We start from the raw sequence: 24,519 nt of genomic DNA on the forward strand, positions 1-24,519 counted from the left end.
CCAACACTACACGAGAGAAACCTCCTGTCTCAAAACCTCCCCACAAAAAAAAAAAAAAAAAAAAAAAAAAAAAAAAAAAAAAAAAAAGGAAAGAAAGTAGCATAAAAAAATTCTAAAACTTTCTAGAACATTTTTTTTTCTCTCCTGAGGACAATTTTAGCTTCTAGTAAACATAGAATCTGAAAGAAGCACAGAAATCTGGAACTCCAGGGTCGGGGGCAAGCATGAGATCACACCTTGAACTCTTGTTTGATGCAGTCTTCATGTTGCAGCCCAGTGTGCATCTGTACCTAGCTTACAGCCCAGTCTACCCCATGGCCAAAGAGATGCTGGGGCTCTCTCACTTGGTTACACCTCTTCACCATGAAGACACCTAGACAGACAGACAGACTTCACCATTTATGGAAAAAAAAATTCAATTTATTTCCTTTTAGAACTGTAAAAAAGTACTTTAGATATAAAATCTAAATGACTAAGGTGTGGTCAGTCAGGACATGCCCATCATTGTCTATAACCTTCAGCCACTCAGGTATGGTATCAGGAGAGCAGGAGGTGGGCTACCTAAAAGGCTGAACCATAAGCTTCAAAGAGTGGGAGCTCCAGAGCTGCAGAATCTTCAGGAAGGAAGAAGGGAAAGAGAAAGCAAGTGGTCCAGAGCAGGAAGAGAAGGAAGTGGATGGACTGAGGTAGGAGGCAAGACTGCACTTTGTTCTACAGTCTGGGGAAAACACTTTAATTTGGAATAGGGAAAGTCTTCCTTCTTTTTTGAGAAAGGTTCTCTCTCTACAGGCTATCCTAGAACTCACTAGGTAGGCCCAGGGTGGCCTCAAACTCATAACAGTTCTCCTGCCTCAGTTTCCAACCACACCTGGAGAGTCTTTGCTCTTGAAGGCTGAGCACAGCTGGCCGGAACATGTCCTAGGTAAGTCCATGTTTCCTGGTGCCAAGGGCTGTCCTTCCCTGGAGAGCAGCCCAGGTGACTTCTACCAGAAGGAAAGGCATTCATCGACGGGACATGAAGTGGTCACCTTCGGACTTGCATGAACTCCTTTCGCAGCCATAGCGAGTCCTGGTAAAAGCGGGGGTCGCCCAGTCTCACAGCTGTCCGCTTGTAGAAGTAGCAGTAGAACACCGCCGCTGAGGACAAGAGCAGAGAAGAGCCTCAGGGGTGGTCCTCAGGGTCCCCTTCAGGGAAACCCAAGCCCAGCCAGCCCCGGCACTGCCCCAGGGCTTCTCGCTGTCTCCCAGAAAGAGCAGAGGGCAGCCCTTCCTCTTTCCTTCGTGTGTGGCTGTCCTAACCATCCCAGGTCATCCCAATGGAGCTGGGAAGCCAGGATCAAGGCTGTGCGGCCAGAGACACAGCAGGACGTGAGTGCACCTGAAGCCGCTCCAGTCCTCACCTAGTCTCTGGAATACAAACAGTGTTTGAAGCCCATCCGTCCAAATGAAGCTGCTGGAGTTTTTCCATCGCAAGTTCTAAAGGAGACAGTAGAGAGGGAAAGGTTAAAGGCGACGTGAGACTATTACATCTCCAACTCGCTTAGCTGCAGCAAAGCCGCTTGGTTAAAAGTCACGCTAACTTTACTTCCTTTTCATAAGCTCAAAGTATATTTCTCAAGGGAGTCTCAAACTCCTTCTTAAAAAATTTCTCATGGGGCTGGAAAGATAGTTAAGTGGTTAAGAGCACAGACCTAGGTTCAGTTCCTAGCACCTATATGATGGCTCACAACCTCCTATAACTCTAGTTCCAGGGGATCCAATGCTCTCTTCTGATGTTTGTGGACACTAAGCATGCACATCATGCATTCATACACATTAGATAGATAGATAGATAGATAGATAGATAGATAGATAGATAGATAGAATTTTTAGCTGGGCACAGTGGTACCTTTTAATCCCAGCACTTATGAGGCAGAGGCAGGCAGTTTCTGTAAGTCTGAGGCTAGCCTGGCCTACATAGTGAGTTCCAGGCCAACCAGGATTATAGTAGTGTAGGGGTAGTTGTCACAGGTAACTGCTAGGTACCTGCTCCTGCTCAGGGTATGGCCAAGACAGGCACCCCTTAAGACCAGAGATGTGTATGTGCTCACTTTCTCTTGGCTACTTTGTGATGCTGGATGCTGGATGCTGGACTGCAGACCAAGTCAGAGTTCTCCAGAGAACCGCGTTGGACTACGCCTCACCTCTCCTGTAACTGGATCCTGTAACTGACCCCTTTGCTTGCTATAAGTTTACCCAAAATAAACCTCTTTTGACTATCAGATAAACTACATAGAATTCCTCATTAATTTCCTCTACATAGTAGTGAGACCCTGTCTCAAAAATAGTTTTAATTAACAAAAATTATATGTGTGTATGTGTGTGCCAGTGTGACAAAGCGTGCATGCACAGAGGACAGCATATAGAAGTCAGTTCTCTCCTTCCATCACGTAGGTCCCAGGGATCAAACTCAGGCTGTCAAGCGTGGCAGCCAGTTTCTTTACCTGTTTAGCCATTTTACCAGCTCTCAGCTGCCCCCCTGCCCTTTTTTATTTTTTGCTTCAAAGGGATCTCCTCTAAGCTTGAACATTGGAGTATTAATCCCCTTACACTCTATTGCCTTTGTCAAGGAGAAGTGATCTCAGGAACTTCACTGCTCACTGTTTAGCCCTCAGGCTCAGGCTCAGCAGGTCACAACTTTAGTGCATGGAGGCTCAGGGCTTAATCACATCAGCAGCCTGAATACAGGGCTGCAGGAAGTGGAGCACAGGCTCTGACAGAGGAAGCTCCTTGACCCTTGCACACTGTTCTGCTGCTTTCCTGTGAGCCCTGCTTCTTCTCTGAGGTAGCCCTGGGGCACCCATACAGTGGGTCCAATGAGAAGCAAAAAAGTGACTGGAGACCACGGTTCTGCTTTGTTTTGTTTGTAGTACCGAGAACCAAGGCCAGGGTCTCCCAAATTCTGGGTAAGAGCTCTGCCCCCAGGGCCACACCCCTAACTCAGAGTCAGAGATTTTAATAAGTTTCATCAAATAGGCATATAAAAGATACATGAGCGATTCAAAAGGACAGAAGAATTTGTAAAAACAGAAGAAATCTGAATAATAAGGGCCTGCAAGACCTCCCCAGAACCCATACAAATGCAAAAATGGAAGGAGAGAGGGGCTAGAGAGATAGCTCAATGGTTAAGAGCATTTGCTGCTCTTTTAGAGGACCAGAGTTCAGTTCCTAGCACCCACATTGGGTGTCTCACAACTGTCTGAAACTCCAGCTACAGATCAAACACCTCCTTCTGGAGCACCTATACATACCCAGGCACACACACATGCTCTGGAATAATCCTTTTGTATATTGTATATTGTGAAAATGTGTTGCTCCCATTATTAATAAAAAGCTGATTGGCTGACAGGTAGGCAAGATTTTCCAGGCAGAGAGAATGCTGGGAAAAAGGAGGGTGGAGTCAGAGGAGTCGCCAGCTAGATGGAATGGAAGCAGGGCATGCAGGAGAGGTAAAGGCCATGAACCTCGGGGCAACACAGAATTTAATAGAAATGGGTTAATTTAAGTTGTAAGAGCTAGTTAGTAATAAGCCTGAGCTATTGGCTGAGCATTTAAAATAAACAATAAGCCTCTGAATGGCTATTTGGGAAGCAGCTGGCGAAACAGTTGATTATGGTCAGATGAAAAACTCTGCCTACACACACACACACACACACACACATACACACTGACATAAACTTTCAAATTATATTCTTTTGTTTTGTTGTTTGTTTGTTTGTTTGCTTTTTGAGACAGGATTTCTCTGTGTAGTTTTTGGAGCCTGTCCTGGAACTCACTTTATAGACCAGGCTGGCCTCAAACTCACAGAGATTCACCTGCCTCTGCCTCCCAAGGGCTAGGATTAAAGGTGTGAGCCACCGCTGTCCAGCTCAAATTATATTCTTACAAAAGCAATCTGAAACCATGAGAACTGGATCTGATCTGGAACCTACAGGAAAACTAAAGAGAAGCATCTTGGGTACTGAGTTTCCAGTGTAAAGATGGGGACTTGGCATTGGGCATAAAGGAAAGCAACACTCTTGGGTGGCTGTTTCTCAGAAATACCCAGTGCTGGTAATACTAACCATAGGACACCTAATACCCCATCAACACCCACCTACCCACACAGTGGATGACAAAACAGACTCGACTTCCTGTTTTAACTGTGGTAGGCCTATCTGGGACGAAGGTAAATTGACTGCTACAGATAGAAAAGTCCCTGGATTCTTGAAGACAGAAAGCTGGGCCAAAGTGCCTTATGAGCTGTCACATGCTATAATCCAGTCCAGGACACCTTCATTTGCCCACCTTCTACCAGAGTTTCCAGAGGACAGGACTTCTAGTTGGATTTTCTTTTGGCAGGACAGGGTTTGACCAAACCTGTTGGAGCCCACTAGGTTTCCTAGTGGCTGTACCCAGCAGGACTGCATAAGAGGTTGATTGAACCACAGGCCTGGGTACCAGGTGACTGTAACTAGCAAGGGGGAGGTCTTTTGCTCCACCCCTTGGCATTGTTATAAATAGACCTTTGAATAAAGTTCTGGGCCTGTGGATAAGGATCCAGGCCCACCAGAGTCTATCCTGTGTTTTCTCTCTATTTCTAACTAAGTCTCTTATCCCTCAATCCTCAAGAGTTCCTGGGGTAAATAAGTATGGGGTCTGGTCTCCCACACAAACCCAGAGCACTGAGCCTTCCAGGTAAATGCCCTGCCACTGAGCTATATTCGCTAGCCCTTACCATTTTCTTTCTGGTGTTTTGTGTTTGGCTTTTGTTGTTGTTGTTTTAAAGATTTATGTATTTATTATGTATACAGTGTTCTGCCTGCATATATGCCTGTACACCAGAAGAGGGCATCAGATCCCATTATAGATGGTTGTAAGCCACCATGTGGTTGCTGAGAATTGAACTCAGGACCTCTGGAAAAACAGCCAATGCTCTTAACCTCTGCATCACCTCTCGTCCCCCCCCCTTTTTTTTTTAAATCAAGCCTTTTGTATGTGTAGGATTTAATCAGATCAACAGTTTGAATGCATCTATCTCACATAGACTCCAGATCAGATCTGATTTTCATGGCTTCTGACTTCTGCATCCCTAATTCTTCCATCTCTTTGTGTATCTCATGTTTCTCATATACTTTTTTTTAAAAGGGAGATTTATTTATTTATTTTTGACATAGGGTATAATACTATGTAGTTCTGGCTGGCCTGAAACTATCTTTGTAGACCAGGCTAGCCTCTAGCTTACAGAGATCTGCCTGCCTCTGCCTCCCAATTACTGGGATTAAAAGCATGTACCACCCATGTCTGGAAATTTGTTTACTTTTATTTATGTGTATGTGTGAGCGCTATGTATGTATATGTGTACCATGTATTTGCCAGTCGGAGGCCAGAGAGTTGGATCCCTTAGAATTGGGGTTACAAGGGGTTGTGAGCCATCTGATATAGGTGCTAGGAACCAAATCTAGATCCTCTGCTAACAAAGACTATGGGGATCCTGCCCCTGGATAGCCCTCTCCCAGTGTCTGGGAAGAATCTCCAACCAGCTGATAATTTAATCTCTGACAATATGAAATGAATCTACATACACGATACTCTTTAGTCAATACACTTTATTCTTCTGAGTCCGTTCTCTCTCTACACAGCTTCTATTCTGCTGTCATGTCTAGCTCCTTTCTTGCCTGATTTCTCTATATTTATCTACTGTCCCCTCTAGGTTCTGTCTTAATCCCTTCATCTAGTTCTGTCTCTTCTAGGTTCTCATCTATCTAGTTCTTTCCCCTATCAGCTCCTCTCCTGTCTCCTTCTCTCTCATCTGGCTCTTCCTCATCTTGTTCTTCCCCATCTGTTTCTTCCTCATCTTCCATCTCGTTCCTCTAGTCCTCTCTTTTAGCCCTTCAATCTAGTTCTTCCCCATCTCAGTTTGTTCCTCTCCAGTTCTTACCCATCTAGTTCTTCCATTCTCTTTTCTCTTCTCCATCTAGCTCCTCTCTGAAAATAAAACTGCCCTTTTATCCCTTTGACCCTTATCTCTCCAAGCTATCTCTGCTCCCGCCATTTCTGGCAAGTGTGCTCGGCTAGGCAACTTGGCTAGGCAACTTCTGTAATAGCTAGATGTACCTGTAAGTTGGAACACTTTAGTTCTGAGTTAATTGTTAAAGGTAGATCTAAAACTAGAGGTAAGAATTTAGTAAGGGAGAAAGTTAAGCTTAATTAGCACATCTGCCAGGCCTTCTGAAACAGACAGTCTGGATGCTTAAGTCTGTTCTTAGAAAGTATAGAGGTATCTCCGATAAGATACTTTCATCCATCCAGGGATAGTACTATCCCGATGCTGCTAATTATGATAATAACAGAAAGGCCTAAAATTAGGGATCCTGGCTGCGTTACTGCACAGAAGGTTATCTAAATATTCCTTTAGTAGAGGGGAAATGGTGCCCAATAGATGATGGAAAAGCTACAATAGCACATGAGAAATTCATAGTAGGAAACGGCTAATATTCAAAAGCCAACATCACCAAGACTCCTTGAGCCTTAGCTTGACCCCTAGAAGGCCCTTGGCTTCCTTCTTCCAGGTATCACCTTGTCATAATCAGCTGAAATCCTACTTCATAGATTTTTGCAGCCTGTAGCACTCTGCAGCAAGAGCAGCAAATACTCGTAACCCTGAGCCATCTCTCCAGCCCATCGTGTGCTCATTTCGGCCTCAAGGTTCTGTGTGGAGGAGCGGCTCAGCAAAGCTTGCTTCTGAACTTACATGTCGCCCAGCTGAACTTGCCACAGTCTTCAGAGAACTAAGACTACAGGTATACACTACCACATTTTGCTTTTTTTCCCCTTCTTGAGACAGAGTTTTACACTATAGCCTAGGCTGGCCTAGAACTTAATTGTGCAGCTCAGGATGGCCTTGAATTTGTAGTAATCCTCCTGCCTTGGCCTGCTGGGTACTACTAGAATTACATGTTTTAGCCACCATGCCCAGCTCTTTCTAGCTCTTTAAAGATGTGAAAGGGCCAGTGATAGCTCAGTGGTTGTGGGCATTTGCTACCAGGCCCGATGACCTCAGTTCAATCCCTAGAACCTACATGATAGAAGAGAACCGACTCCCACAAGTTATTCTTTGGCACCTACACCTCTATCCACCTATACATGAACATGACAAAATAACTATGTATAATTTTTAAAGATTAAATATGAATTAGAGAATTCAGAGCTTTAATTCTTACCATGACCCAGACATGAAGGGAGATGCTGAGAGCGAGGTACACAGCAGTCAGAATGATGGTCCCTTTGAACTTATGGAATAGGAGGTTGACCAGGCCAGCCTGGAAGACGAAGGTGTTGAAGAACATGAGGAAAATTATGATGATGTTGAAGAGGATTGCAATATCCTGGATGCTGTAGACACATAAAACAAAGTAGAGCCAAGGGGGGTTATGTGAGGACTTAAGAGATAGCCCTAAGGTCTAAGGGATACCATGAGATCTGCTTTTCTCTGTAATATAGTCACCCCAAATCCCCAACAGCACAGACTTCTGGACACACTAATGACTTTAAAACTGCTCAACTGTGACTATCAAGAGCCTTCAAACTGTTTGGATTCAGTGTTTCAGGCCTGTCTCCTCTACTCACATGAAGAGCACCAGCTGGATGACAGGAGCCATTCGGAGTAGCTCCGAGAAGGAGTTAACAAACAGGTCATAGGACAGCAGCAGGAACTGCAGGGAGAGCACCAGGCTGTAGTTGCTGGTTTGGAGCATCTTCTATCTGCCTTTTGGAACTCCCGAGTGCACATTCCACAGTTCTGGTTCTCTGCCGGGTACTTGGGGGAAGATGTCTAGTTTTTCCAAATCAGAGCTGTTTCCCAGGCTCTAAAGCAAGGACCTGTTTGTAGGGGGAAAGAATCAAGAAAGGAAGGAGGGAAGGACAAGGAAGGCAATATTAGAAGCCTAGCAATCAACATTTAGTGAGCATCAGTATGCAAAACACCAAGAAGACAAAAACCCAACTAAAGCCAGGTATGGTGGCACACACATGTAATCACAATATTCAGGAGCCAGAAACAGGAGGATTGAGAGTTTGAGGCCAGCCTGGGTTAGGAGAGCCAAGCCTCTTCTCCAAACAAAACAAGACAAAACCAAACCAAGCCCATCCCGACTCTGCCCCACTGCACCTCAACTTGTCATTCTTTCTAGAGACTAATAACATCAGACTTTTCTCCATGCCTGGGTCCTTTTAAATGCATAGCTTTCTCTTCCTTCCTTCCTTCCTTCCTTCCTTCCTTCCTTCCTCTCTTCCTTCCTCCCTCCCTCCCTCCCTTTCTCTCTCTCTCCCTCCCTCCCTCCCTCCCTTCCTTTCTTTTAACCAGATCTTGCCATGTAGACCAGCTGGTCTTGAATTCTTGATCCTCCTGCCTCAGCTTCCTGGGTGCTTATTTTACAGGAGTGCACCACCATTCCTGACAAAGGCACAAGTCTAACCAATAATATTTAAGGGAACTACAGAGAAGTGGCAGCCAGGTCACACAGTAGTAGTAATAGTAGTAATAAATCCTTATATGCAATACTCTAAGGACTGTTCCCATCACAGTTATTATTTAAATTTTACAATAACCACATAAGGTAAAAGATACTTTTATTTTCCCCAACTCATAGATGAGAAAACTGAGGCCCGGCAAGGTAAACTAAATTTGACCAACGTGGTATTCTGATGGAGGCACAGCCGTACATTCTGATGTACGGCCAGCCTATTTCATAACTGATAAGAGCAATATCTAAGTAGGTGGAGGATACGGTCTCATAGCAATGGGCAATGTCAGAAAGAAAGCTGAGAGGACACAGTGCTTTCCTAGAAGAGCTTATTAAGGTTATGACACAAACAGAAGCATGTGTAAGGGAGCATATTTATAACCTTACTTAATCCCTGGACTTGAAAAGCAGGCATTTTAGTGTATATAACCCCCATTTTGCAGAGGTTCGGAGGAGGTCCAGGCCCTGTCCACCTCCCGCGGTGGAGAAGCTCCATATTATTGGATATATGAATGTAGCTTCTCTGGGCTTGAGTTTTCACACTTATAATCTCTCTCCTAGGTACCTGCGCCAGGATAATCTTGTTGACCAAGAGAATTTTCTTTAATCCTCACAACAATCTGCATGGTAGGAAAGAATTGTTCCCTGGCTATAGGGAGGGGCACACGATTAGAGTTCAAGTCATCTTCTCCAGATCGCAAATGAGTAGGGGCCAAACGCACCATTTCGCGAGGCTCCATCGAGGGTCACTGTGAGCATCCCTTAGATAGAAACACCCCTCGCTCTGGCTACCCGCAGGATCACCCTCACCCTCCAGTTTAACGCGGTTTTCCTTACCCTTCCCAATCCTCCCGCAGACCGTGATGCCTCGGCCAAAAGCTCACAGCAATAGCAACAAAAAAATCCTGACTCCCGGCCACTCTCGGCTCATCAGCTACACTCACCTCAAAGAGCCAACGTCGGTTGTCATGGGGACTGGGTCTCTGCTTCCGGAAGCCGGCTTTAAATTCCGGAAGTAGATGGCTAATTGACTGCCATGTTTGGGCCTTCGCGCTCCTGGGCCTGCCCTCGGCCGGTTCCTCCCATCCCACCTCGCTGAGGGTGGGCCCCAGGCGAGAGGGTGTGAAGCCCAGCATTTCTCCTTCCTCAGGATGGGGGTGGGGTTAGAGACAAGGCAAACAGGACCCAGTGCTCCTAGGAGTCCGGCCAGAAACTGCCCTGGAAACGCGCCTCTTAGCACGCAAACTTCATTTCCCAGACGCCCTAGCGAGCCATCGGACATGCCCGAACCTATAAAAGCTCAGGCAGCGCCCTCTGTAGCGAATCCCCCCGCGGACTGCAGGCTGGCCGGAAAGTGAGTGTTTCCACGTCCTGGAGGAGCCTGGGGAGTGGCAGCTCCCGTGCTGGGCAGCCACCGCGGGTCGCAGAGACCTGGCTCCTGAGTTGTCGCACTGTGTAGTTAGGGGTGAGAAAGAGCCCGGGCCGGGAGAGCCCAGACATGGGTTCTAGTGGTCGTTCCGCTGCCTCCTTGCTTCGCGCTGTCATAACCCGGCGTTCAGCCTGCTTTTCCTTTTAAGAATTGGACACTTTTCCGTTCCCCTTTCGTACTGCAGGTGGTGTTGGGAGAGGCTTCGACGCTTTTCAGGAAGAAGGCATCTTATCTAAAACTTGCTAGGACCAAGCTGACCATAGGGGTCAGCGTCATACTCCTTATGTCTTAATAGATCTGACTGTCCGAAGGACGAAGGAGCAGTCCGTGAGCACTTGTGCTAAAGTGGACTTTATTCACACTCCTGAGTTGAATATTATAGGTCGCTCACTCTCGAGTCCTGCAATTTGGAGGAGCTGCCTTTGGAAATGAGTTCTGGGAACTGAGGACAGGACCTGGATGCCTGTATCAGGCTTACCACTTGCCTTGACCAAATCTCTGTCCTTTGGATCTCAACTTTGCAGTGCTTTTGAATTGCAAGATATGGGTTAATAGGATTTGAACTTTAAATCTAGTTTGCAGGATTCTTAATGTTCCTCTCTCTGCCTTTGAGGAGAGAGCAGCAAACTCTGCCCCTTGGTCTGAAAGTAACTGTATTAGGAGTACAGCCTTTTCCTGAGAGGAAGGGCTGAGTGGAAGATTCATTTCTTACCCCTGGGACTGATTCCGGTTTAGCTCAGCCTATGAAAATCCTTTAGCCAGATACTTGAGGAAAACATTACATAGAGATAGAGATTAGGTACGCTTCTTAAAGCAGGATAGGCCCACAGCTAACCCTGAGTGGCTTTTCCACATCTAAACTATTGGGGGTAGGGGACTGTATTCTGTGAAATGTGAAAATCGTCTGAAACTTAGACATCAGTATCCATAAAGTGTTAATGAGGCACAGTCATGTTCATTTGTGAGGATACTCTTCTTGGCTGCTCTGGTGTTACACAAGCCCAGAATAAATGACATAATTGTGGCAGAGACTTTATAAGCCCTCTAAAGCCTAAAGAGTTTGCTGGCTGCCTCCTGAGGATGGGGCTTGGCAGAGTGAGGGCGGGAGACTCAGCTGTGGTGAGCATGTCTTGAAATCTTAGTCCAAACTTCTCTCTTAGTACAAATGCTCTTAGTCTCAGCATTTGTGCGTGTTCTTTCCCTTGCTGTTGCTGTTTTAGGAAAGAGAGGGCTTATTTGTGAACTGTAGACAGCAATATAACTTTCCTGCCTTCTGTCACAAAACTGTCTCAATCATCTGTTCTAACTCTGCTACAAAGTGGTAATCCAGAACTTGTAAAGGGATGCAGTCCCTTTTTAATTTTTTTTTTGCCTTCCCTTTTTCTTTTTCTTCTCAAATATTTTTGGTGTGTGTGTGTGTGTGTGTGTGTGTGTGTGTGTGTGTGTGTGTGTGTGTGTGACATGTGTGTAGATGCCTGCAGAGTGTAGAAGTAGGTGTTTGGTCCCTTGGAGCTGTGGATGCTGGGAACTCAACTCTGGTGCTCTACAAAAGCTATATCCACTCTTAACTACTGAGCCTTCTCTTCTTATGCCCACCCCTGCCTTGTTTATTTGTTTTTTGTTTTTTGGAACCAGGTTCTTATATAACCTAGACTAGCCTCAACTATATATATGTAGCTGAACATGACCTAGAACTTCTGGTTCTTCTGCTTTCTACCTCTGTTTTTCTGTTATTCCCAGTTTTAACTTTCCGTAGAGAAGATATGTGGAGTTTATTACAAGGTAAAGCAGGGGCACCTTCAAGGGATGAAGTAAACAGTGTAAAGAAAGAACATTTTTTAGAACACATTCTCAAGGGGTGAGAGTGGACAATGGCTAAGGGGACCATTGTCTCCTTTTATCTTTTGTAAAAAAAATCAGTAAACTGCAGAAATCAATATTGTCAGATGCCTGGAGCATTTCACGGGAAGAGTGGAGGTTGTGCTAGGCAGACACTTGATAATCCCAAACCTCGTTTGCTCTTGCATGAATCAAGGAAGCAGCTCTGAGGCTGGGGAACAAATCCCTGGACCCAGTAGCTCAGTCATGAAGCTTGTTTGTTCCTTAGCCCTCATCCCTTTCTCAGAGATTGCTAGTAATGTGAGAGGCCAGCATCAAGGCCCCTGAGAGGCCCGCGCAGGCCTGGGGACCATGAGCTTCAGGTTTTTGTTTGTTGGGGGAGCTGGTGCTCACTATGTTGCTCAGGCTAGCGTTGAACTCCTGTACTCAAATGATCCTCCTCATTCAGCCTCTCAAGTGGCTAGTGGCACAGCTGCCACCTTGCCTAGCTAGCTTTAGGTTTTGTTAGTGGTTAGGATAAAAATCCTGTGATAGGGACTGAAGAGATGGCTCTGTGGTTAAGAATGCTTGCTGCTCTTGCATAGGACCTGAATTTTGTTTCTAGCACCCAAGTTGGTGGGTCCACAACTGACTGTAACTCTTAACTCCAGAGAACCTAACACCCTTTTCCTGGCTTTCTGGCTTCTATGGATGCCCAGACACACACATCATATAGCATTCTCTCTCTGTCTCTGTCTCTCTCAAATCCTATGATAGTAATAAATGTCAAGTTATAATACTTGACTCAATAAGGGCCTTACATTTTTTTTTTGTCTTGATCTTATAACCTATGGATAAGGAAAAAGGGTTTGAAGCTCCTGTGGACTTGCCGGGTCCTGGTGCTAGATACTTAGTACGTCTGGGCTTTAGTTCTTCATGTATAGGGTTGGGATGATAGTCCTTACAGGTTTAGCAAGAGGAGTAAGTGGGACCGTGGGCCAGTTTCTAGTGCTTGTAGCTGGTGTTCAATTACTGGTTTTTATTGCCATGCTTTTCTTTTAGGGTGTTTTCCTCAGGGTACTCAGACAGTGAAATCAGAGATCAGGCAGCCTTCCGCTGGGTCGAAGGGTGAAGATTTGGGTATTGTCCCACCTTGGGCATTGTTGACTGTTCTTTCTGTTATATGGTCCAGAGAGATGGCCTTCAATACCATAAGGCCACATTATTGCCTTCTTGGTGTGAGTCCTGGAGATAGACTGGGTCATATATTTACTGGAAGCAGGGCTGAGCCCTGTGTCTTTGCTCACTTGCCTGGCTCTTTTTTTTTTAAGGGTATATATGGCACTGGGAATCTATCTCATGACTTGCTTATGCTAAACAAGCCCCTATCACTGAGCTACGAATTTAGCCCCTTGCCTGGTTTTTAAGAATAACTGCTTGTGACATAAATATTCACCAGAGAAAGCCTGAAAGCTGAGTTGGTTCCTGGTAGAAATCTAAAAATAATTACTTTCTAGACCATGAGTTCTTGCTTCCTCTTTTCTCCTCTGGACTTTCCCCTGAAAAGAAAAAGCAGAAGTAAGTCTCAGGTGTAGAACTGCCAAGGGGTGCCCTCAGTTCAAGGAGAGGAGTGGAGGGTTCTGGGGTCGAGGCCTGGCCCCATGGAGTTCATCTTCTGTAAGGAAGACCTTTTTATACAGAAGTGGAAGCACATAGAGCCTTTTCACAGGTGACATAATGCTAGGGATTGAGCATCCCTAGCTAAAAGTCTGGCAGATTCTGAAACTTAAAACTTTTTTTTTTGAGCCAGGTGGTGGTGGTGGTGGTGGTGCATGCCTTTAATCCCAGTACTTGGGAGGCAGAAGCAGGTGGATCTCTGAGTTTGAGGCCAGTCTGGAATACAGAGCAAGTTCCAGGACAGCCAGGGCTACACAGAGAAACCCTGTCCTGAAAAAAATTATTATATATATATATATATATATATGTGTGTGTGTGTGTGTGTGTGTGTGTGTTTTGCCTGCATATATGATGTTGTGTACCACATGCATGTCTGTCCATAGAAACTAGAAGAAGGCATTAGATCCCCTGGAACTGGAGTTACAGATTGTTCGGAGCCACCATGTGGGTGCTGGGAATTGAACCTGGGTCTATAAGAGCAGCCAGGGATCTTATCTGCTGAGCCACTTGTGCAGCCCCCACACCCAGCCATTTTGTTGAAGATGTACCCACCCTTGAATGTGTTTCCTTCCATTAGATTGTGGTTTTGCTGCCTTATGTTGGAACCCAGGGCCTGGGAATTTGTGATCTAGGCATTTAGGGTTTTGATTTGTGTCTCTACTGGGTTGGGTCTGGCAGTCATTTTTCACCTTCTAGTTCTGTGTGGGGAGGCCAATCAGTACCAAGGATGTGGCCCAGAGCCTTGTCATATCACCAGAGCCCCATGCTTGGTCTGTGCACCACCCCAGGTGCAGGGCTGGGGCATCACCCACTGTGAGCTTACCTCAGCATTGAGACCACCTGGGGACAGGGGAACTGAAGCAAAAGATTCCATACCACAGGCAGAAAGGGAGGTCAGTGTTACTTCCTTTAGCTGTTGTGTGGGTTCACCATGGTTAGCCAGGACATGTGACTTCTGCTTCTTCTAGGAGTTGTTGATCAGAATGGCTTCAGGACGGTTTTACCTGTCCTGCATGCTGCTGGGGTCCCTGGGATCACTGTGTATCCTCTTCACCACCTACTGGATGCAGTACTGGCGTGGCGGCTTTGCCTGGGATGGCAGTGTGCACATGTTCAACTGGCACCCAGTGCTCATGGTCTCTGGCATGGTGGTACTCTATGGAGCTGGTGAGTAATGTGTTCACAGTGTGAGGGGCATGAGAGAGCCGAGGCCTGAGCAGGGCAGCACTTACCCTCTTCAAGGATGGTATTTTGGGGGTTGAGTTTGAGGCTATCATGGCAGGGTGTTTTGGGTTGTTCCTGGGACCAGCTATCATTAGGGGGAAGAAGTGGAAAGTGGAGGGACAGCTTCACAGATGCTCAGAGACAGGGTCAGCAAAGCTTTCTGTAAAGGACCAGCCATAATTTTTTCAGGCTTTGTAATATGCACTGCAGTTACTCAGCTCTGCCATTGTATCATGGGAAGAGCCATGGAAAGCACATAAAACACACGAGTGTAACTGTGTCCCAATAAACAGTTCTTCCCAGAATTAGGCAGCAGGCTGGATTTGGCCTGGTGCTGCAGTTCGGCTCCTGCTCTAGAGAACAAGAAGTTGAAGCCTCTTGTGTTACAGTTGAGTCGAGGATCCATCTTTGCCCCATGCATTCGGATCTGTGTCTTGTAACATGGGAAATGAACCCAGTTGTAGGATGAGAATGATGATAGCATTGGCAGAAGCCGCTTACCATGTATATGTCACACATTATCCTCCCTAGTTCTTGACTTCTTCTTAGGATGTGTATGTAGTGTGCGTATGCATGTGTACATGTGTGTATGTGTGTGGAGGCTATAAGACAAACTTGGGTATCAACCATTATTAAGCACCTTGCACCTTTACATTTTTCTTTTTTTGTTTTTAATTTTTTTTCACTTTTTTTAAGACAGATCTCACTATGTAGCCCTGGCTGTCCTTGACACACTATGTAGACCAGGTTGGTCTTGAACTCACAGAGATTCACCTGCTTCTGTCTCCAAGTGCTAGGATTAAAGGCATGTACCATTATGCCCTATCCTAAATTCTTTTCTATATTATTTATTAGTGGAGTGGTGGTGTCTGTGTGTGTGAATGTGGGTGCAGGCATGCCATGCATGCATGTGGAAATCACAGGACAGCTTTTAGGAGTCCGTTCTCTCTTTTCACTGTGGGTTCTAAGGATCAACCTGAAGGTATTAGGCTTATGTGGCAAGTGCTTTTACCTGCTGAGCTATCTTGTTTTCTGAGACAGGCCTCTTCACTGGCCTGGAACTATTGATTAGGCTAGGCTGGCGGAGGCTTCCTGCCTCTGCTCCCCCAGTGCTGGGATCACAAGTGTGTGCTGCCCTGCCCAGATGTTTATGTGGGGTCATCATGTTCATGCAACAAGTACTTTGCCCACTCAGCCATCCCTCATCTCCATACCCGCCTTTCTTCTTTTTGAGACAAGGTCTTCCTGTCCAGCCAGCCTGGCTTTGGCCTGCATAGCCGCCCTTCTATCCAGCCTCCCAAGGGCTGGGATTCCGGGCATGCACTACCATGTTGGCTTTCCATTTTGTCCTTCCCCCCGAGACAGGGTTTCTCTGTGTCACAGTTCTGGCTGCTCTGGAACTCTCTCTGTAGCCAGGCTGGCCTCAAACTCACAGAGATCCTCCTGCCTCTGCTTCCCAGGTGCTGGGATTAAAGGCCTGCACCACAACCTCCAAACATCCACTTTGTTCTTAGAGCAAGTTTGTGAGGTGGGCTCTGTAGTCATCTCCATTTTACAGAAGAGGAAGGAAACAGACTTAGAAAGAAGCCAAACACTTAAGAAGCTAGGTTTGGACCTCTATGCCTGAGCTCTTTAGAGTTTTACTTTTTGCTTTTTGTGGTGTTGGGAGTGGAACTGAACCCAGGGCTCTGCACAATCTAGGCAGGTGCTTAGCTGCACCATGCCTTCATGTCTGGGTTCTTTTCCTTTTTTCCCCTAAGACAGGGATATCTGCCTGCCTCTGCCTCCTAAGTGCTGGGATTAAAGGCATGTGCCAGCACCACCTGACTATGCCTAGATTCGGACGTAATCAGCCTTGCCTATATGGATGCAGTGTGGTGAGACCATGGGAAGACAGTGCTTATCAGCCCACAAAGCTGCATTCAGGATTGAGACTACTCCCATGTTAACCAGCCCTTCTTGTCTTAGTTCCTGGCCAACTGCCTCCCACAAATAATGGGAAGGTGACAGGTGCTGAGCAGTCTTAGTTAGGGTTTCTATTACTGTGATAAAACAGCATGACCAAAAGCAACTTGTGGAGGACAGGGTTTGTTTCACCGTACACTTTTAGTCCTGCATGAAGAGAACAGGACAGGAACTGAAGCAGAAGCTATGGAAGAAAGTAGCAGCCGGGCGGTGGTGGCACACACCTTTAATCCCAGCACTCGGGAGGCAGAGCCAGGCGGATCTCTGTGAGTTCGAGGCCAGCCTGGGCTACCAAGTGAGCTCCAGGAAAGGCGAAAAGCTATGCAGAGAAAACCCTGTCTCGAAGAAAGCCAAAAAAAAAAAAAAAAAAAAGTAGCTTCCTGGGTTGCACCTCATGGGTTGTCCACCCTGCTTTCTTTCTTTTTTTCTTAATCTTTTTAATCTTTATTTTTATGTGTATGGTTATTTTGCCTGCATGTATTTCTGTGTACTATGTGTATTCAGTACCTACAGAGGCCAGAAGAGGATGTGGATCCTTCTAGGACTGGAATTACAGATGGCTGTGAACTGTCATGTAGGTGCTGGGGATTGAACTCAGGTCCTATAGAGGAGCAACCAGTGCTGTTAACCACTGATCCATCTCTCTATCTATGCTGTCTTATACCATCTAGGACCACCAGCCCAGGGATGGTATTACCTCTAGGAGCTTGGCCCTCCCATACCAATGATTAATAAAGAAAATACCCTGCCGACTTGCCTATAGGCAATCTGATGGGGGGGATTTCTCAATTGAGATTCTCTTTTCTCAGATAACTAGCTTGTGTCAAGTTGACAAGAAACCAACCAGGACAGGGGTTGATGTCCTGACACTCACTACTTCCTGTTGAGAGGCTGTGTGGGGCAACATCAGGGGGTGTAAGGTGATATGGCCAAGCCCTGGGACTGTTCTTTCCTGCAGCCTCGATGGTGTACCGCCTGCCCTGGTCGTGGGTAGGGCCCAAACTGCCCTGGAAAGTTCTCCATGCAGCACTGCACCTGCTGGCCTTCACCCTCACTGTTTTGGGGTTGGTTGCCGTCTTTCGGTTCCACAGCCATTCAAAAATCACACACCTCTACTCCCTGCATAGCTGGCTGGGCATCACCACCGTCATCCTCTTCGCCTTCCAGGTAGGTGCCCTCTGCCCTCTCCTTTTGAGTCCCTTTGGGCACCATGGGCTCTGGGTGTGGCTTCACTAGCCTTAGCTCCAAATATTTGTTCTGCCCTTTGCCTGGAGAGGGCCTCATATCCTGTAGACTCAGCTATTTAAGTGGCCGTGAGTTGGGGCTCCTACTCTTATCTTGTTCCTTACACCTGTTACACTGCCCATCTGCCCTCCTGACTCTGTCAGCCCACATGGCATGCTGACTCAATGCCCCTCTTTTCTGCTTTCTCCACTCTGCCCTCTTTGAACCAAAGCAGTTCTAAAAATGATTTCAGTATTCCAATGCCAGTCCTTTGCTGGAATTGTTTATGAACCAGGACTGGCAGGAATTCAATGCTAACAAAGATGACTAGGTTTATTGAGTGTATTACTGCAAGGCCTTCACACACAAGTTGCTAATTGCTTTCACACACTTGTGTAATAGAAATGGGCAGATCGCAGAGAGGCATGGTGTGTGGTTGGGGCTGTGCATGGTGGGAATGTTTGAGTCAAAAAAGAAGGGCCAGAGAACAGTGGCCAGCAGGAGCGATAGCTGTGATATGGGGGGGGGGTGAGAGAGTGGTAGATGGGTACAACTGTAGTCAACTATTCCCTTGTGTCCACAGTGGTCCATGGGCTTTGCCATCTTTCTCCTGCCCTGGGCATCTCAGTGGCTGCGAAGCCTCCTGAAACCTCTGCACGTCTTCTTTGGAGCCTGCATCCTTGCCCTATCCATCACGTCTGTTATTTCCGGCATCAATGAGAAGCTGTTCTTTGTTTTGTAAGTTCTAAGGGGCCTCTAGCACTAAGGCATATGGAAGGGAGTAGGGGCTTCGGGAGATGCATCCTATAACCACAGGACTCAGCTAGGTTGAAATTGGTAGGTAACCTGGCAATACTTACTGAGCATCAAGTGATATAGCACCTACTGTTTGTCAGAAACTGCTCAAAGCACCTCACCTTTAATCCTCTTAAGCACCTACAACATCTGGTACCGTTGTCACACAAGAGTGTAATGAGCTAGCCATGGTGGTGCCTGCCTTTAAAACTAGCACCACAGGTGGGCAGATCTCTGTGAGTTCAAGGCCAGCTTGGTCTGTATAGTGAGTTCAAGCCAGGCAGGTCTCCATTGTGAGACTTTGTTTAAAAAATGTGTAGTGAGGCACAGAGTAACTTACCTAAGCGCACACAGCCAGTAAATGGCAGAAGTGGGAACTGAGTTAGGCAGTCTGCCTGCAGAGCCTGTCTGTCTGTCTGTCTGTCTCATCACTGTTGTCCTGGGTTCTGAGGCAGTGTGGTAAAGTGAACAGCAAATGAGATTGGAAATCAGCCCTGGATTTAGATCTTGGTTGTCATATGTACTAATTATGTAAATGTGAGCAAGTTCATTTCACTAGGATCTTCATTTGCTCATGGGTAAAGCACTACAAAGTTCCTGCCAGCCGTTACGGTCGGGACTTAGGAAGTATATATTTTTTCCCGGTCATAGGAATCCAGTCTCCTGCTAGGCAAAAAAAAAAACCAAACAAACAACAAACACGTTAGAAAATTCTCTCAAAGGCCCATATTATTTTGTCATTTTCAGGAAAAATGCCACCAAGCCCTACTCCAGCCTGCCTAGTGAGGCAGTCTTTGCCAACAGCACCGGGCTCTTGGTGGTGGCTTTTGGCCTACTGGTTCTCTATGTTCTTCTGGCTTCACCATGGAAGCGTCCAGATCCAGGAGCGCTGACTGACAGACAGGTATGGTTACTTGTCTCCCATTCTAGGTGGGGTAAGGCCACGTCTAGAGAAGGGCCCAGGAAGGACTTGCAGCTTGCTGAGAAGACTGACCCTGTAGCCTGGTGGGAAGCCAAGCAGTTTGAAGGTGGAGATTGAGCGGCAGACGGGGACTCTGTCATCAGTGCAGCCGAGCCTGGGAGGGACTTCCTAGGCTTCCCCTCCCCTGCAAGAGTACTTGGCTTTGTGAGATGACCCGTGCGTTTGTGCGTGCGTGCGTGCGTGCGTGCGTGCGTGTGTGCGAGGCCTCCAGCCTGGTGGAGTTCTGCCAGCTCTGGGGCTAGACTAGTGGGACGGGCGCTCAGCGACACTCAGGTGCTGAGGGCAGGGCTTGCCTGTTCTTGGCCATTGAGGCTTCTGGCAGATGTGGGCAGCTGTGCTGTGAACCAGTCTCGGGGACTCGGGGGCTTCCCTGAAGATCTGGTGGCTTGGCTGGGTTTCCCCTGCAGGGTGAGGGTCTGTCTGAGCAGCTCAGGCCTGGTGAAGCTTCTGAAGCTCAGGGGCTCACGGTTACGTCTTTAATCCCTGTGCATCTTCCTTCTTTCCAGCCCCTGTTGCAGGACAGGGAGTGAAGCGGGCGGGGCTCCCGGGAGCCGGCAGCGGCGCAGTCTCTGCTCCTCAGAAGCTCTTCTGTACTTGGGGCTCCTGGCTGGTTTCAGCAACAGACTTCTCTTGGGCCAGAGACCAAGCTTGCTACACCAGTTCCCGGCTCGCTCTCTTCAGCCATTTGCTGTCCATCTGCTTTTCTTGATGGCTTTGACTTGTTGGCATTTTTTCAAGGGCCTCCTTGCCTTGGTCATTCATGTCTCTTCTGCTGGTGTGCAGAATTTGGGCTGCTTTCTCCTCACCACTCCTGGGGATGTGGTAGAAACCAAAGCTGAGGCCCAAATGTAGTCCATACATGCAAGATATAAAGTCTGCTCTCTGTGGGAGCATTTGTCTCGGTTAGGCAGGCTTCCTCTGCTGTGTCTTGGATGTGCATTGGGGTGGGCAGAGACGCTGGGAGATAACTAATGGGACAGGAGCAGCTGGAGAAGGCTCTGCAGTAGTCGGGTGCCGGTCCCTCGGAGCTGCTCTGTTCACTTGGGTGCGCTGTGTTGCGTGTATTGTGACCACGTGGCTCCCCCTCTTCTAGTTGCTGCTTCAACTGCTGCCTGGATCCCGCCCTTTCCCTGTGACTTACATGCCTGCCCCGCTCAGGCAACCCTATGAGCCCTGGTAAACTGTTCTCCCAAGAACAGACAGCCTGACCCTAGAGTCCCAAGTGTTGGGTAACAGGTTTCGGTGGCCTTCCTTTCTGTCCCCTTGTGGGTGTGGGTTTTCCTGCCTCCTCTAGTCACGCTCTTCCCTGACAAGGCCCAGCCCACTATGAAACTGAAAGCGGCATCATGAAGCAATTTGCTGGACAGAGTCCTGGGAACCACTGCTGCCTTCGAGGTGTTCCTTGTTGAGTACTGGGAGCTTTTGTCCCCACCCCCCATCCCCGCCGAGGCCACCCAGCCTCCCTCCATGGTATGCCAGAGTGTGTGCTTTGATCTTCTCCTGAAGAGAAACTGGGTAGAGGGAGGAGTCTTGCCCCTCTCCTTTGTATTGGCCTGTGGCACTTCATGCCTTCTCAGATCAGACGGCCAGGTCCCCACTGCAGACCACTGTACTTAGCAGACCCGTAGGAGGAGTTGAGTTTCTGCACTCCCTGCAGATAGTGACCAGGCTGAACTTCAACCCTGCCACCAGAAGTTGGCAGGAGGCCTGGCATAGACTTCCTGACCAAATGAAGCCTACACACCATTGGTATCACTGCTGGGCACATTGGACATGACCACCTCCCCTGGTTTTCTACTTCTTCATGAATCTGATTTTTATTAAATATGTTTTTAAACACTAAAGGTGTCTTCTTTTGTTCAGACCAGTCTTAAATAAAACCACTCGTTTCTCATACTTTGGGAGGTTAGAAGTCCAAGGTGAAGGTGACAACATGGTCTGATGAGGGCCACTCCCCACCATCTTCGTACTGTGGCTTCACAAGTCGTCCCCATGCCCTTATAAATGATGGTGTATCCCATTCAGAAGGGTCCCACCCTCACCCCTAATCACTTACAAAGGCCCTATCTCTTTTGTTTTTTTAAAATCTGGTTATCTGGTGTGGGTGTTCATGCTGATCCGTGGAAAGAAATACAGAGCCTTTTCCGGCTGCAGGGTGGATTTGTCTCTATGACTGAACTGCTGTGCCGAGTAAAGGGCCCTTTTATTGTTATAAAGTTCACACTTGTAGCGAGTCAATTCCATATACCAAAGTCTTTATCTAAGCCCCGCCCACCAAAGGGACAATGCCAAGGGCAAATTCTCAGGAAAGAATACCACAGTGAGCTGGCAGTAGTGGCACGTGCCGTTTAATCCCAGCACTCAGGAGGCAGAGCCAGGCAGATCTCTGTGAGTTCGAGGCCAGCCTGGTCTACAGAGCGAGATCTAGGACAGGTACCAAAACAACACAGAAACCCTGTCTTGAAAAAAACAGAAACAAAAACAAAACCCAACAAGAATACCACAGTGTTCTGGGTTGTTCTTAAACTAAGTTTGCATAGGCTTTGATCCCCTAGGAAAACTCTCAGATAAGACTTCAAACAGAAGGTACCAGAGACAGGAGGTAATCACAAAAGGCAGATCAAAGCTAGGTGCTAACACTCCAGAGTCAAACCAGGTGTAGCTATGTGGGAATTCTCTCCTTTTTTTTTTTTTTTTTTTTTTTTTTTTTTTGAGATAGTGTCTCACTATGGAGCCCTGGCTGTCTTGGAACTTGCTATGTAGACCAAGCTGGCCTCAAACTCAAGAGATCCTCCTGCCTCTGCCTCCTGGAGTGCTCAGACTAAAGGGTGTGCCACCAGGCTAGGCTCAAGGCCCCACCTCTTAATTCCATCACATTAGGAATAAAAGTTTTAAGCATAGGAGTTCTGTTGAAACACAGAAGTCTTCTTTGCTGACGTGACAATATTGAGAGTTTTGGCAATTTACAAAGGTCTCAGGACAGGTTTGACCCTGACAGATGCAGAGAAGGGGCAACCAGAAATCCATGATTGTATTTTTTCGAATTGCATGCTCCTTAAATTTGTGTGGGTGTCCTTCATAGTGAATGGCTTTGGGACACACACTCCTTTCATTAGGAAAGAGGTGTTCCCTGCTGGCGCCCAACGAGTTGGCAAGATTTTCCACCTAAAACCTGAGAAAAGATTCTAAAATGGAGCTAAAAACAGCTTCCTAATTGTCTCTCTCAAATGAGCAGCAGCTGCCGGTTTGAGTTCCTGGCGTGTGCGCTCGATCTGCAGTATGGCGGGAATGAGGCCTCTGCAAGTGGCACATTAAGCTGTGAGGTGGATTTAGCCTTTGCTAGTACAAAACAAAAAAAGAGGTTTCTGGGCTACACGCTGCTTGGATGAAAGCATAGACCCACGATGGCTCCCAGAGATGGCGGAAAACGTACCAACCGCCATGTTGGGAAGCTGAAGGGGGCGGAGCCAGCAGCCACAGAGCTGTTTCAGGCTTAGAAGGCTGCAGTTTAAAGCAATAAGTTTGCAATAAGACTGATTCAGATGAAACAGTTTATAATGCATGTAAAAATGTACGTAGGCTTAAAAGAAAAAAATATACCGTTATATAAACAATAGTATCTAAAAATAAAGTGTTTAAAAAAAACAGTACAGGTAATAAGCCACATAAAGATGGCTACCACACAGAGAATCTGGATTATGTTCTCTTTGATATTCGTAAAGGTACCTTGACTTCAAAATTTGGCTATAAGGATATGTTGCTTTGGAAAAGAGGCTCTGCTTTTGTTTCTACAGAAAGCCAGAGGCTATGGATTTGTTCCAGATTAAGATACATCAGGTTTGACCAGCCAAGACCACCTGAAAGGTCTCCGATGACACCATGGCCCAGATGATCCAACATCTAGAATCGTTTCAAGGCAACTGGCTCAGACGATACAGCCTCACGGACTACTCCATGATCCTAAAATTTTCTTTGTGTCCCCATAAGATACAGCGCCCCTCTCCAGCAGGAAGTAGTAAGAGAAGCTACGCCCAAATTCCCAAATATACCAAGCTGGCTTTGGAGATGTATAAAAGTTAAAACCTTCCTTTTAAAAAAAAAAAGGGGGAAGTGCTGTGGGATGTTCTGTATGTCCTGTGGGAGCCCTTCTTGGGTTCCTCGTGGCTTTACCCAGCAGGTCCGCGTAGAGGATGATTAGGACCATGGGCCTGAGTGCAGGTGTCTGAAATGGTCTGCACTTGGCTGTACTGGGGGATGGTCTGTATGTGAAGTTGCTCTGATTGGTCAATAAATAAAACCTGATTGGTCGTGGCTAGGCAGGATGTATAGGCGGGACTAACAGAGAGGAGAAATAAAAGAACAGGAAAGCAGAAGGCTGAGGCGGAGAGACACTGCAGCCGCCGCCATGACCAGCAGCATGTGAAGATGCCGGTAAGCCACCAGCCACGTGGCAAGGTATAGATTTATGGAAATGGATTAATTTAAGATAAAAGAACAGTTAGCAAGAAGCCTGCCACGGCCATACAGTTTGTATGCAATATAAGTCTCTGTGTTTACTTGGTTGGGTCTGAGCGGCTGTGGGACTGGAGGGTGACAAAAATTTGTCCTGACTGTGGGCAAGGCAGGAAAACTCTAGCTACACCCTGCCTTAAAGACTGGAAAACAGGACTCAAAAAGGAGTGGCGGTGGACAGGCAAGTGGGGTGACCTGCTGCTGTCACTCTGCTGGGTGATGGCAGAGTTGGGGTCCACAAGTCCTTGTTTGAGGCCAACCTTTTCCTTTCTGCTGGGCACATGTATCTGTGCATGCTGACGGCCAGATTTGTTGCCAGGGCCTCTGATGGAGCAGACTGACAGAAGACC

The 24,519-nt window shown here is 47.0% G+C and overlaps 2 protein-coding genes across 5 annotated transcripts; one reads left to right on the forward strand and one right to left on the reverse strand.

The window, feature by feature from the left end:
- Positions 1-398: 398 nt before the first annotated feature.
- Positions 399-9,568, reverse strand: Tmem138 (transmembrane protein 138). Of its 2 annotated transcripts, none has more exons than XM_028884252.2 (5): positions 9,488-9,568; positions 7,648-7,899; positions 7,242-7,413; positions 1,401-1,476; positions 399-1,137 (listed from the first exon to the last, which is right to left on the reverse strand). In XM_028884252.2, exons 2-5 carry the CDS (start codon positions 7,773-7,775, stop codon positions 1,025-1,027), a joined length of 489 nt encoding a protein of 162 aa, XP_028740085.1. In that variant the 5' UTR covers positions 7,776-7,899; positions 9,488-9,568; the 3' UTR covers positions 399-1,024. The 2 variants fall into 2 exon arrangements, with proteins under 2 accessions (XP_028740085.1, XP_028740084.1); XM_028884251.2 differs by lacking the exon at positions 9,488-9,568 and adding an exon at positions 9,381-9,481.
- Positions 9,569-9,716: 148 nt separating this feature from the next.
- Positions 9,717-21,501, forward strand: LOC114703422 (cytochrome b ascorbate-dependent protein 3). Of its 3 annotated transcripts, none has more exons than XM_028884250.2 (6): positions 9,717-9,897; positions 14,436-14,634; positions 17,615-17,823; positions 18,464-18,618; positions 19,423-19,579; positions 20,751-21,501. In XM_028884250.2, the coding sequence occupies exons 2-6, from the start codon at positions 14,451-14,453 to the stop codon at positions 20,835-20,837; spliced, it is 792 nt and encodes a 263-aa protein (XP_028740083.1). In that variant the 5' UTR covers positions 9,717-9,897; positions 14,436-14,450; the 3' UTR covers positions 20,838-21,501. The 3 variants fall into 3 exon arrangements, with proteins under 3 accessions (XP_028740083.1, XP_028740080.1, XP_037060601.1); XM_028884247.2 differs by lacking the exon at positions 20,751-21,501 and adding an exon at positions 20,164-20,563 and having other exon boundaries at positions 9,725-9,897; XM_037204706.1 differs by lacking the exon at positions 9,717-9,897 and adding an exon at positions 9,922-10,008.
- The last annotated feature ends 3,018 nt before the right edge of the window (positions 21,502-24,519 follow it).

Source organism: Peromyscus leucopus, chromosome 1 (assembly GCF_004664715.2).
Source record: "Peromyscus leucopus breed LL Stock chromosome 1, UCI_PerLeu_2.1, whole genome shotgun sequence".
Taxonomy (NCBI): domain Eukaryota; kingdom Metazoa; phylum Chordata; class Mammalia; order Rodentia; family Cricetidae; genus Peromyscus; species Peromyscus leucopus.

Coding starts and splice junctions, on each gene's coding strand:
- LOC114703422 (XM_028884250.2), top strand. CDS start 14,451: ATGGCTTCAGGACGGTTTTACCTGTCCTGCATGCTGCTGGGGTCCCTG. Junction 17,824..18,463: donor TCATCCTCTTCGCCTTCCAG/GTAGGTGCCCTC, acceptor TTGTGTCCACAG/TGGTCCATGGGCTTTGCCAT. Junction 19,580..20,750: donor GAGCGCTGACTGACAGACAG/GTATGGTTACTT, acceptor CCCCTCTTCTAG/TTGCTGCTTCAACTGCTGCC.
- Tmem138 (XM_028884252.2), bottom strand. CDS start 7,775: ATGCTCCAAACCAGCAACTACAGCCTGGTGCTCTCCCTGCAGTTCCTG. Junction 7,414..7,647: donor ATCCAGCTGGTGCTCTTCAT/GTGAGTAGAGGA, acceptor ATGTGTCTACAG/CATCCAGGATATTGCAATCC. Junction 1,477..7,241: donor CCCTTCATGTCTGGGTCATG/GTAAGAATTAAA, acceptor TGTCTCCTTTAG/AACTTGCGATGGAAAAACTC.